At 50.7% G+C, this 13,559-nt stretch overlaps 1 protein-coding gene across 2 annotated transcripts in view; it reads right to left on the bottom strand.

Moving 5' to 3' along the window:
• Positions 1-13,559, bottom strand: part of ITIH6 (inter-alpha-trypsin inhibitor heavy chain family member 6) — a 74,197-nt gene that overhangs the window by 49,445 nt on the left and 11,193 nt on the right. For both annotated transcript variants that reach the window (XM_083158787.1, XM_083158788.1), the window contains exon 3: positions 10,040-10,194. In XM_083158787.1, the coding sequence (XP_083014913.1) occupies positions 10,040-10,194 (155 nt within the window). The remainder of the gene's footprint in view (positions 1-10,039; positions 10,195-13,559) is intronic.

Genomic DNA, 13,559 nt, shown 5'->3' with positions numbered 1-13,559 from the left:
GGCAGACGCTACATGGTTATTCCAACCAGGTCCACAGGGGGGGGGGGGGGTAGATTTAGGCAGCGGGGTATGGGGGTAAGGGTTAGGTACTATGCTGTGAGGTGGGAGAGTTAAGGGGGGCAGGGGGAAAAGTAAGTATACTTACCTGACCCCTGTCGGAATTCCCTCCTTTAGGATGCCAGCATCAGAATTCAGAACATCGGCAGACCTCCATATGTATACCTTATAAATGTGTGTATATACACACATACATTTGGAAACCCCCCATAAAATTCCTGCCTTTGCCCCTGCTTGCAGTGCAACAAGAGAATGCACTATATAGGTGTAGGTTATCGGGGTCCAACTGACCAACAGGTTTGTACATTGGCGTGGTAGTGGTAACCTGGGGAACAGCCAGTGTTTTATGGGCATCCCCATGAAAACGCTGGCCATTCCACTGGATCGCAGGGGTAGCATTGCCTGCTCGGTGCGGGAAGCTGACATCACATGACGTCAGCTCCTGCCCCATCTTCGGCGATCAGTGGTACAAATAATCAAAATACAGACACAGGTCAAAATTCCGTCAATCATTATGCCATGTTCAATTGACCGACATAATCAAAATACCTCCTCCTCCCAATAGAAATTTTAAGAGCGTTAACTGTCATCAAAAAAAACAATTGCGCCTTCTAAAGACATGGTATCACAAATCCTCAAGGAGAGTCCAAGGGTGTTGGTGGTTGCAGCTTTTCCTCAAAAGTGACAGGCGCGTGCAGGAGATGTTTGCGGTGGCCCACAAAATTGCAGGACACTTTCGCCATTCTCCCACTGCCTGCCCTGAAGGCAGGAGCAACAGCAAAAACTCCTTAACCTGCCCTATCATCACCTCCAACAAGAGGTTGTGACGCACTGGAACTCCACCCTCTATCTGCTGCAGAGGTAGGAGGAGCAGCTAAAGGCTATTCAAGCCTACACTGTTAAGCACCGCCGTCCGGGATGCACAGCTCCCGGACGGACGGCGAGTGCTTCTCCCTGTGGGGAGCCTGGGGACGCTGCGGAGCAGCGTCCCAGGTCCCCGTCGGAAGCTGGGCGGCGGGGCGTTGCTGAGCAACGGCCCCGAACCTCCGCCCAGCTCAGGCCGCGGCTAACGTCACGGAGGACGTCAGACGCAGCAGGGCGTCGGGGCGTTGCTAGGCAACGGCCCCGAACGTCCCCTCAGCGCGCCCGCGTCACAAGGGCGCGCTGTTTGAATAAATAGCCGGCGTCTGCTGGGCACAGACGCCGGTTATAGCGTTTCCTACCTGAGCCGGTCCCTGGAGTCTGGTATTCATACCAGCACTCTGCCTTTTGGATTTCTCGTCCTTGTAGTTCCACTGGTTCCTGTGTTGCTTCCTGTGGGTCCTCGTCTCCTTCCTCCTGTGTCCTGGTTCCAGCGTCCTTGTCCCTCTTCCTGGTTCCTGGTGTCCAGTTTTCCTCTGCTGCTGATCGTCCGGTAGTCACGGCGGCTGTGTGTCATCCCAGCAGGTCGTTCCATCTTCCTGCGTGGACTCCTCGGGTGTCCTTCCAGGGGTCACGTAAGTGCTCCAGTGGAGCCTGGTTCTCTCCTTTTGCTGTGGTACCCGCCGTGGCCATATATCTTCATTATCCATATTGTCTCCGTATTTTTCCTTGTTATCCTCATCACCGTATTTCTCCCTGTCGTTCGTCCCTAGGTCTGTGGTAGGCAGGGGTATTTCCCTTTCTCAGCTGCACACGGTTTTGGGGAATTGCCTCCGTCTCCCGTTCTGTGTTCCCTGTCCTACTGGTGGTTGCGACTGGGTCGCACTGTCCCGTCCTTGGCCTGGTGCCGGCTAGTTAGGGGTTGTGGGTTAGTCAGGCCCGGTAGTTAGATATCCTCTTGAGATCACCCCTGGCGATCGCTTCCCCCTTGTCACCAAATAACACCTGGCTGCATCGGGGTCTGAGCTGGCTTAACCGGCTCATTCGAACGCGGCGGCTACAGGCGAAGCCTAGCATCACCGCAGGGGCATTCCATCTGCCCGGGGGACTCAACAGAGTCAGTGTAGGGTGTCGCCGTGGCCGTCCTAAACAGCGGTCCCGGCCACAGGTTAATTCCTGACCACTCTCCTCTCTTTGCCCAGAGCTACGTGGTGCCTCGCCAGGCAACGTACCTCTGGACCTCTTCCCATCAGTGTCACGTGGTGCCTCTCCAGGCAGCGTGGTCCCAGAGGTCGTAACATTATAACCGGCCCAAAAAACTAGAGTACGGAGGAGTGGCAGTGTTTTGGTTTTTCCTAGCATCCGTATTGGCGCAGTCTGCGTGCTTAGGAGTTATTATGAATCCCTCTGCCCAGGCTTTTTCAGACCAGATTCAGGGGTTGACCCAAATGGTACGGGAGTTATCCCTCAAAGTAGCTACCCAGGAACAAAGGGTGCGGTCACCAGATTCTAACCCCCCTGAGCCCAAGATGAACCTTCCTGACCGGTTTTCTGGGGATCGCAGGGCCTTTTTCAACTTTAGGGAGAGTTGCAAGTTGTATTTCCGACTGCGACCACAGTCAACCGGGTCCGAGTCCCAACGGGTAGGTTTAGTCATCTCCCTTTTGCAGGGAGACCCTCAAACCTGGGCCTTTGGGTTACCTGCTGATAGCCCAGCATTGTCCTCTGTGGACAATTTCTTTGGTTCCCTGGGTCTGCTGTACGACGACCCGGACAGGGAGGCCTCTGCAGAGACACACCTTCGAGCCCTCAAACAGGGAAAGGACCCTGCTGAGGTGTATTGTACTGAGTTTCGGCGTTGGTCGAATGACTGCGGGTGGAATGACCCAGCATTACGCAGTCAGTTTCGCTGCGGGCTCTCTGAGGAGATTAAGGATTGCCTGATCCAATATCCCACACCCTCTTCTCTGGATAAACTTATGGAATTATCCATCCGAATTGACCGTCGCCTCCGGGAGCGTAGGTCAGAACGAGGGCTTAGAACTCAGCCGATTCCCTTCGTAGCTGCGGTTCCGGAGGAAAGTGAGGAGCCTATGCAGCTTGGGGCAGCTCGGATCTCTCCCGAGGAAAGAAATCGACGCATGAGTTCAGGCCTCTGTTTATATTGTGGGAGTAAGGGACATGTCATCCGCAACTGTCCTCTCCGGGCAGTAAAAGCCAGGGCCAAGTGAACGATGAGAGGGTTCACTTAGGCCTTCGGTTGTTTTCCTCTCAGAATTCCCTACTAGTCCCTAGTATTATCACCTACCAGAACGCCAGTTTCACTGGGTCTGCGTTTATTGACAGCGGGGCGGCAGGGAATTTTTTGGATATTGAGATGGCTCAAAAGTTGGGAATTCCCCAAGTTAAGCTCACCATCCCGATTACTCTCCGAGGTTTAGATGGGAATATTCTTTCCAATGGCGTGGTTTCCGTACAAACACCCCCACTGCGGTTGTCCCTGGGTTTATTCCATCAGGAAGAAATTCCCTTTTATTTGACCTCTTGCCCGGCAGTACCCATTGTACTGGGGTTTCCTTGGCTCAAGAAACACAACCCGGTAATTGACTGGAATGTGGGGGAGATTATTCGCTGGAATGATTCATGTCACAAGTATTGTTTTTCTGTCTCGTTCCCCATGGGGACCCTATCGCTTTCAGGGATTCCTCAGCCATATTCAGACTTTGCGGACGTGTTCTCCAAAGGAAAAGCTGACGTATTACCACCTCATCGTTCCTATGACTGTGCCATCCAGCTGCTTCCTAATGCGCCCTTACCCAAGGGCAGGTTGTATGCCTTATCCGCTCCTGAAACCAAGGCCATGGATGATTATATCCAAGAAAACCTCACGAAAGGGTTTATTCGGCCATCCAAATCTCCCCTTAGCGCGGGGTTTTTCTTTGTGGCCAAAAAGGATGGCACGTTAAGACCGTGCATTGACTTCCGTGCACTTAATAAGATCACGGTAAAAAACACCTATCCGCTGCCCCTCATCACGGTTCTTTTTGACCAATTACGGTCGGCCACCATCTTCTCCAAGATCGACCTCCGAGGCGCCTACAACTTGATCAGAATCAAGGAAGGGGATGAGTGGAAGACGGCCTTCAGTACTCAAACGGGACATTATGAGTACTTAGTGATGCCCTTCGGCCTCTCCAACGCCCCGGCCGTCTTTCAGGATTTGATAAACGATGTCCTTCGGGACTTTTTGGGAAGATTTGTGGTAGTCTATTTAGACGATATTTTAATTTTTTCCCAAGATGTGGCATCACACCGGGCGCAAGTTCGTCAAGTTCTCCAGAAGTTGCGGGAAAATCATTTATTTGCTAAACTGGAGAAATGTGAGTTTGAGGTGCCTCAGGTATCCTTTTTAGGGTACATAATTTCATCCCAGGGGTTCCAAATGGATCCTAAAAAGGTGCAAGCCGTAGTGGACTGGGTCCGGCCTACGAATCTGAAAGCGATCCAACGGTTTCTCGGATTTGCTAACTACTATAGGCGGTTCATCCATTCTTTTTCTTCCATTGTGGCTCCACTGGTTGCCCTGACCAAGAAGGGGGCTGATCCTTCCCAGTGGACCCCTCAAGTGGAGAAGGCCTTCAACACCCTTAAACAGGCCTTTGTCTCTGCACCGGTCCTTAGACATCCCAATCCGGAATTGCCTTTCATCGTGGAGGTAGATGCTTCTGAAGTAGGGGCCGGAGCTGTTCTGTCCCAGAGAGATCCCAAGTCTCTTATGCTCCATCCATGTGCCTACATGTCGAGGAAATTTTCGCAGGCGGAATCCAACTATGACGTAGGCAATAGAGAATTATTGGCCGTCAAGTGGGCTTTTGACGAATGGCGTCAATGGTTGGAGGGAGCTTCCCATCAGATTTTGGTGTTGACTGATCACAAAAATCTTCAGTACATCGAATCCGCTAAAAGGTTGAACGCGCGGCAAGCCCGCTGGGCCCTTTTCTTTACGCGGTTCAATTTTATCATCTCTTTTCGACCTGGGTCAAGGAATGCCCGAGCGGACGCTCTCTCTCGGTGTTTCATGCCTCAACATGAGAACAGATTCAGTCAGGAACCCATTGTCCCGTCTTCGTGTATTCATGCGGGCCTGAACCAGACTTTGGAAGGTCTTCTTCAGCAGGCCCAAAGTGATGCTCCGCCCCAGACTCCTAGAAACAAGTTGTTTGTTCCGCTGTCCCTCAGACGAAAGGTATTGACTGAGTGTCATGATTCCAAGACAGCTGGTCATCCAGGAGTAGCCAAGACTTTGGCACTGCTGTCCCGTGTGGCTTGGTGGCCCGGTATGACGCGGGATACCAAGGAATTTGTTCTCTCCTGCCCAGTATGTGCTCGGCATAAGGTTCCACGGACTCGACCGATTGGGGAGTTGATGCCACTGTCCATTCCGGTTAGACCTTGGTCTCATTTGGCCATGGATTTCATTGTTGAGTTGCCTGTCTCAGCTCGTTGTACTGTCATTTGGGTAATTGTCGACAGGTTTTCTAAGATGGCTCATTTTGTGGCCCTTAGACAGTTGCCCTCTGCTAAGGAGTTGGTTACCCTGTTTATGCAGCATGTCTTCAGGCTGCACGGATTGCCCGTGGACATTGTCTCAGACCGAGGCCCGCAGTTTGTGGCACAATTTTGGAGACTGTTTTGTTCCGCCCTGAAGGTTAAGACCAGCCTCACTTCGGCTTTTCATCCGCAAGCCAATGGGCAAACGGAACGTTTGAATCAGTCTCTCAAACAATACCTTAGATGTTTTGTGTCCAAATTGCAAGATGACTGGGTTGAGTGTCTTCCCTTAGCGGAATTCGCATACAACAATGCGTGGCACTCGGTGTCTAAGACGTCACCCTTTTTTGCTGTGTTTGGGTTTCACCCACGGGCCAACGCACTTGGTTCAGAGGTTTCTGAGCCTTCATCACCCACTGTGGTCCGACTCATAGCCATATGGAGAAAGATCCACGTTGCACTTAAGGAGGCTTCTGTCAAAGAGAAGGTGCTTGCGGACAGATTCAGACGTCCTTGCCGTTTTAAGGTTGGTGATTGGGTTTGGCTTTCGACCCGAAATATCAAGCTTCACCAATCATCGGCTAAATTAGGGCCTCGATTTATCGGTCCGTTCCGAATCATCAAGAGAGTTAATCCGGTAGCATTCAGACTGGCGCTACCCAAGTCTCTCAAGATTGTTAATACTTTCCATGCCTCGCTTCTTAAACCTGTGATCTTTTCTCGACGATTCCCACGGAAGTTCAAAGGTGGCTCTTCTCCAGTAATGGTAAATGGGCAGAAGGAATTCCGTGTGGAGAAGATTCTGGATTCCAAGTTGGTGAGAGGCTCATTACAGTTTCTAGTGCATTGGAGGGGTTTTGGTCCCGAAGAGAGGTCATGGGTCCTTGATAAGGATTTACATGCGCCCAGTCTGAGGAGATCCTTCTTTCGACAATTCCCTTACAAACCTGGTGGTAAGGGGTTGTTAACCCTTCCTCAAGGGGGGGGTACTGTTAAGCACCGCCGTCCGGGATGCACAGCTCCCGGACGGACGGCGAGTGCTTCTCCCTGTGGGGAGCCTGGGGACGCTGCGGAGCAGCGTCCCAGGTCCCCGTCGGAAGCTGGGCGGCGGGGCGTTGCTGAGCAACGGCCCCGAACCTCCGCCCAGCTCAGGCCGCGGCTAACGTCACGGAGGACGTCAGACGCAGCAGGGCGTCGGGGCGTTGCTAGGCAACGGCCCCGAACGTCCCCTCAGCGCGCCCGCGTCACAAGGGCGCGCTGTTTGAATAAATAGCCGGCGTCTGCTGGGCACAGACGCCGGTTATAGCGTTTCCTACCTGAGCCGGTCCCTGGAGTCTGGTATTCATACCAGCACTCTGCCTTTTGGATTTCTCGTCCTTGTAGTTCCACTGGTTCCTGTGTTGCTTCCTGTGGGTCCTCGTCTCCTTCCTCCTGTGTCCTGGTTCCAGCGTCCTTGTCCCTCTTCCTGGTTCCTGGTGTCCAGTTTTCCTCTGCTGCTGATCGTCCGGTAGTCACGGCGGCTGTGTGTCATCCCAGCAGGTCGTTCCATCTTCCTGCGTGGACTCCTCGGGTGTCCTTCCAGGGGTCACGTAAGTGCTCCAGTGGAGCCTGGTTCTCTCCTTTTGCTGTGGTACCCGCCGTGGCCATATATCTTCATTATCCATATTGTCTCCGTATTTTTCCTTGTTATCCTCATCACCGTATTTCTCCCTGTCGTTCGTCCCTAGGTCTGTGGTAGGCAGGGGTATTTCCCTTTCTCAGCTGCACACGGTTTTGGGGAATTGCCTCCGTCTCCCGTTCTGTGTTCCCTGTCCTACTGGTGGTTGCGACTGGGTCGCACTGTCCCGTCCTTGGCCTGGTGCCGGCTAGTTAGGGGTTGTGGGTTAGTCAGGCCCGGTAGTTAGATATCCTCTTGAGATCACCCCTGGCGATCGCTTCCCCCTTGTCACCAAATAACACCTGGCTGCATCGGGGTCTGAGCTGGCTTAACCGGCTCATTCGAACGCGGCGGCTACAGGCGAAGCCTAGCATCACCGCAGGGGCATTCCATCTGCCCGGGGGACTCAACAGAGTCAGTGTAGGGTGTCGCCGTGGCCGTCCTAAACAGCGGTCCCGGCCACAGGTTAATTCCTGACCACTCTCCTCTCTTTGCCCAGAGCTACGTGGTGCCTCGCCAGGCAACGTACCTCTGGACCTCTTCCCATCAGTGTCACGTGGTGCCTCTCCAGGCAGCGTGGTCCCAGAGGTCGTAACATACACAGCCACCTACGACATAGGCAAAGGAGCGGGGATGCACCTGACTCAAGTGCAGTGGAGACTGATTTCTGTGTTGTACAAGGTTCTTCAGCCATTTGAACTTGCCATGCGTGAATCAGCTCCAATACTGCCAGCTTGAGTCAGACGATCAGGCTGTTGCAGAAGCAGCTGAGAAAGTGAAGGAGGAGCTAAAGCTTTGTGATTCCACAAAACATGTAGCTCTTGTGGATGAAGCCCTTCATTCGCTTTGCCAGGATACAAGGGTGTTACTGGCAGGAAACAAGGCATTTAGAGGCCCCTATTTTATCTCCAGTGTGTACTCCAAAAGGGTTTTTAGTGCAGTCGGGAACCTGGTCAGCTAGACGTAGGAGGTTGCTTCCGCAAAATGTGGAATAGATGAGGTTCATCAAAATGAAATATAAATTCTTCAATGAAGACCAGCGATTGCCTCCAGAGACTACAGAGGCACCTGTGATTGAGGATTCTAGCGGGGACAAATTGATAATGTGTGAAGAGGATGTACGTACTGAAGGGGGTGAGGAATCGGAGGATGATGATGACATCTTGCCCCTGTAGAGCCGGTCTGTACAGGGAGAGATGATTTGCTTTTTTTTTTTTGTGGGGCCCCAAACAAACTAATCATTTCAGCCACAGTTTTGTGGTAGATCCTGTTGCTGAAATCATTGGTTTGTTAAAGACAGTGTGCATGTCCTATTTACACAACATAATGGTGGGTGGGAGGGCCCAAGAACAATTCCACCTTGCACCTATTTTCTTTGCATTATGTACTCTTTGGAGCTTTTTTTGTCAGTTTATCAAACTGCCATCCTGTCTGCCACTGCAGTGCCAATCCTAGATGGGCCACGAGTTTGTGCCACCTACTTGTGTCGCTTGGCATAGTCATCAAGCTACCTTGGTGCAACCTTTTGGCCTAAAAACAACATTGTGGGATGTGAGGTATTCAGGATAGACTGGAAATGAGAATAGGAGCCAATCAAAAAATAAATTCTGCGATTTTTATGTTTTTTTCCAAATAAAATACAGATCCAAAACAAAAATCTGAAAATACTGAAGGGTGGTGTTTTGACACAGATCTAGATCCAAAACATTGCCGGAGATACAGATCCAAAACACGTTTCACAAAAGACTATAAGTAGCCGGTGCACAACCCTAGTTACGGTCTCCTCTGACAGAGCACTCTATTTGTGATTTGTAGGTGGTGACTGTGTGAGTGCCCTTGGCCTGCAGCGGTGGCCACACATAGCAATGGGGCGGGGTTGGATAACACATATACACATACCTTTAAATGTTGTATGTAATATGATGGCTGCATGACCCCGTGGGGTCATTAGCGATCTGTGTATCATAGGGATGTCAATGACTATCGATGATTCATATTTATAATGTAGAATACTTTTGCCATCATTGTGGGGGGGGGAGACCTGATAGTATTCCTACATCGATGGCACAGCTTAAATTAATAGGGTTTTTTTATTTTACCAAGGTGTCAGGACACAGATCATAGCTCTGCCCCCGACATTGTACAGCCCCTCCCCCAGGTTCTGATTGGCCCACGTGCTAGTTAGCAAAATAAAAGGGAAGAGTATCAATTGACGAAACCATGAATGGACCATCGATGGCGACCATGGTGATGGCTATTCCTAGTGTATCACAACCACTTCTACTGCACTTACAGTAGCTTCAGGTCTAAATCTTTTTCTAAGCCCGCCCCCAAATTCCTGTGTAGCCAATGGGAGTCTGGGGGCAGGTTTATACAGGAAGAAGAAGCCCAACACATGGGGTCACCCATATTTTTTGCCACAATTGAGCCAAGCGCTTCAATCGTACTGCGTTATACTGCAGAATTTATTACCATTATTCTGATGAGCAGTGTTTAGTACTTAGAAAGTGCATCTATATTTCAGTTTCTGTGTGGAACTAGAAGTCAGAGCATGATAGCACCTCCCATTATGTATAGAATATAGGGTGCGCAGTCCAGGCCCCACCCCCAACATTAAAGGTAAATCTATGTGTCAATCGGCCACCCAATGGTTTGTGTGGTCTGTAATACAACAGTCGTGGGTTCCGCTACATCCCGCAGCTGCCACTGATTGTGAGTCTCTCATTAGCATGAGATGGTAAGTAGGCCGCTCTAGGTGAACTGAAATGCGGCCGTGGGTGCATCTTACTCAGAATCAGGCCCTGTGGCTTTTATCAGTATACGGTAAGGAAATATAATTTTATTAATGGCTGTTTGTGCAGTTTTTCCTGTAATTTAATAATAAGGTTAATAAATATGATCTCATGTACTTACAGAGTGAAGTTGGATATGAATGCTGAGCTGGGTAACTCCAAATCAAAGATCGCCTCCTTAGATACATTGTATGGGTTAGCCATAACGGTGTGCACCTTGGTAAAGGCATACCGCGACACTATGGTGGACTGAATGTTCAGGCTGCGGATTGTCAACTGGAAGAGATTAAATACATTCTGGTTAAGCAGTAAGCACACACTTTTATCTGTCTTCCACTCTGCTATAAAGCCAAAATAACTGAAAATAATAATCAACCAATCGGCTCCTGCCATTTTAAACAGGGTTGCCTAATTTTAAAGTCGCCTCTCCAGGAGAATCCCGGAGAGCAGGGATGGCCATCGTTGCCTTTGCCATCGATGTTTGCCATTGATGTCAAAAGTGCAACTGTCCATCGATGGTGCATAATTATGCAATTGATGACCATCAATGTTTTTACATATCTATGGTCATCCATTGTCTTTGACTGATTGGCCTGTGGGACAATCAGAATACGGGGGCAGGGCCCACGGTTGTGCAGGGCGGAGCCATGCTCCATGTCCCAGGAAAAAGCAAAACAAAACTATTATTTTAAGCTTGACATCGATGGTGGGAAACCATCTGGTTCTTTTCCATCGATGTCAAAACTATTGGACATCGGCCATAGACCATCAATGTTTTCTAAACAATGACGGTCAATGGCCATCCCTACCAGTGAGGAGACTGTCAGTAGCACTTTGGGGGGTGGGGCCTGATGGAGATGTCATCAAGCCCCGCCCCAGTAGGCAAATCCCAAATTTTGCGGGTCTTCGAGGAGGAGGCGTGGTTAAATGGTGTGATTTGCATCTTTACCCCCTTCCCCCCCAAGTAGCAAATTGCAAACATTTACCATTGCGGCCAGAGAGATTTGGGGGTTGCTGCCGGTATCCGGGAGGGTTGCCCACCTATCCAGGAGCCTCCTGGCCATTCCGGGAGGGTAGGCAACCCTGGTTTTAAATGATAGTTTGGAGCTGATTGGATAATACTTTCTCCAAGCTTTGATAATTCTCCCCCACTGTATGTTGCACTATAGTGTGAGCCTTTATTATAATGATGTCTGTGCAGTAACAATGCTCATTCAATGGAACTCCCGTCTTAGTAAATAAATCCCTTTGAATTCTGTTTCACCGTTTTGGCAATATGAGTAAGGGCCAGATGCACTAAACTTGAAAAGTGATGAAATGGAGAGTGATAAACAGCCAGCCAATCAGCTCCTACCTGTCATGTCACATGACTATTTGAAAAATGTCAGGCAGGAGCTGATTAGTTGTTTATCACTCTCCATTTTATCACTTTTCAAGCTCAGTGCATCTGGCCCAAAGACTTTAAAGAAAAAGCTGGGTACTTGTTTCCTAGAACGGCCACAATCGGGGGTAATCGTGTACCTTAACTTAAGGTACACGATTACCCCCAATGGACCCGATTTCCTTTGAAATGAGGTCCATTTTGCCGGCAAAGGCAAAATCGGGTCCATCGCGTCGGTCGGGTGCATTAACATGGCACGCGACGCGACCGACGCAATGCAACCGATTTTGCCATAGGGTTCAATGTTAAAATATTTGTAACATTGTAATCGGGAAAAAAATGGGAAATGGGTCATTGTATATACCCCCCCCCCCCATTGTGAACGTCACCCCATGATTGACGCCAACCCGAAGCGTAGTTATACGCGTCCGCTCGCCACGCTTCCGGCTCGGTGGCTCGCTGCGCTCGCCACACTTTATATTCTCAACTCCACGCCGACGTGGATAGTAGGGGTATGAAAAGGTCGGAGGACGCGTACCGCCGCCCCTCGCGGGCTCGCTACGCTCGCCACGCTTCGGGTTGGCGTCAAACGTGGGGTGCCGTTGAGGGGGTTAAAATTGGGGTCTGGGGAGACTTTTACATTGAATCCAATGTAAAATAGGGTCCCAGGGACCCTATTCACATTTCAATCAATGTAAAAATCGGGACCATCGCGTCGGTCGCATCGCATGCGATTTGGTCGCATGCGATCGATGCGATGTGACCGACCCGATCAACATCGGTGTGGCCGTTCTAGGAAACAAGTACCAAAACCTGCTACGTTACACCTCTTGGATATGCTCAGTCTCAGTCATATCAGTCATATGGCCAAGGGGGTGATTGTAATCAGCTCGGTAAGCTGCGAAGCTCAAGCACCTGTGTCACCACCACCCTGACGAATCCCTGCCACATGTTTAACTTAGACACATACCCTCGCATGCCGCCTCTGCAGGAGAAATCATTTGATGGTCACCGACAGTCTAAACTGACTTATATTTGTGGCTGCCGGGACGAAGACAGGGCAGGAGGCTGAAGTCATGTGACGCCAGCTGCCCTCCCCCAGCAGACATGGATACTCCCATAAAATGCTGGGTGTTCCTTCCCATGGCCCAGCGATGCCACATCGCCCCCATCCCTCCCCTCTGCAAACTGCCCGATGAGTGAGATACAGCGGCGTAACTATAGCACCGCAGCTGCGGGGGGCGCTGTGCATGTGGCGGCGCTGGGGGCTGCGGTGCTATAGTTACACCCCCCCAATACCCCGCAGACTTACCTATAGCACTGGTCCCGGCGGCTCCGTTCTTCTGCTGAGGACCACCACAAAATGGCCGCCCCCATATAGCACACAGTTCTCTGAAACTGTCTGCTGTATGGGGGCGGCCATTTTGTGGTGGTCCTCAGCAGAAGAACGGAGCCGCCGGGACCAGTGCGATAGGTAAGGCTGCAGGGGATTGGGGGGGGGGGGTTTGCATGGGCGGCGGGGGATTAAGGGTGCTTGGCGGGGCGGCGGCGGGGGGGCGCCCAAAACTTAGTTACGCCACTGGTGAGATACTCGCTGCGGTCGTTCGCAGTTGGGATTTGCAAATGCGCAAACCCCGACCATCAGGGCAGGGGCCAAATTCGGATCGCTACGAGTGATCCAGAATCTGCCCCTACGTGTACGAGGACACATCTGTAGCAGACAGTATCATATTTCCAAACCTGAGCAGATTCCAAATCTTTAAATCTATACAAGCCAAACTAGTATTCCTTAGCAAGAGTCCAAATATGCACCCTGAACTACAATAAGTTTATCTTATCACTTACCTTGATTTATGTCTTATGTTATGTTCTATGCCCTTTTACCCCCCCCCCCCCCCCCCCCCCCCCCCCCCCCCCCCCCCCACTGGTACTCTGGAGCCTTACAAATCAATGAAAATAATGCTTTTTTGGTATACCACTATTTCATCCTGTGGTACCTTCACCACACCTATTCTTGCAAGCAGACACTGGAGATAGCCCAGCATAAACGACTGGTGTGTGTGCTTGCGAGGAAGGGGTGAGTAAACATAATCCAACTCTTCCGTCTTCTTCAGAACTGTGGCCTCCTATTCTGCACCCTTGAACTTCCCGTTTTGTTAATTAGACATGTGTAATTTGATTGCTTGACATCATAGTTTATGTGCAAGATAATTACCTGTGGCCGGAACAGGTTGGTTTATACACTGTGGCTAGTGTTAGC

This window comes from Crinia signifera, chromosome 9, assembly GCF_055691185.1.
Source record: "Crinia signifera chromosome 9, ASM5569118v1, whole genome shotgun sequence".
NCBI lineage: Eukaryota > Metazoa > Chordata > Amphibia > Anura > Myobatrachidae > Crinia > Crinia signifera.
The sequence above is the reverse complement of the archived record's forward strand: the minus strand, read 5'-3'. Positions and strand labels throughout refer to the sequence as shown.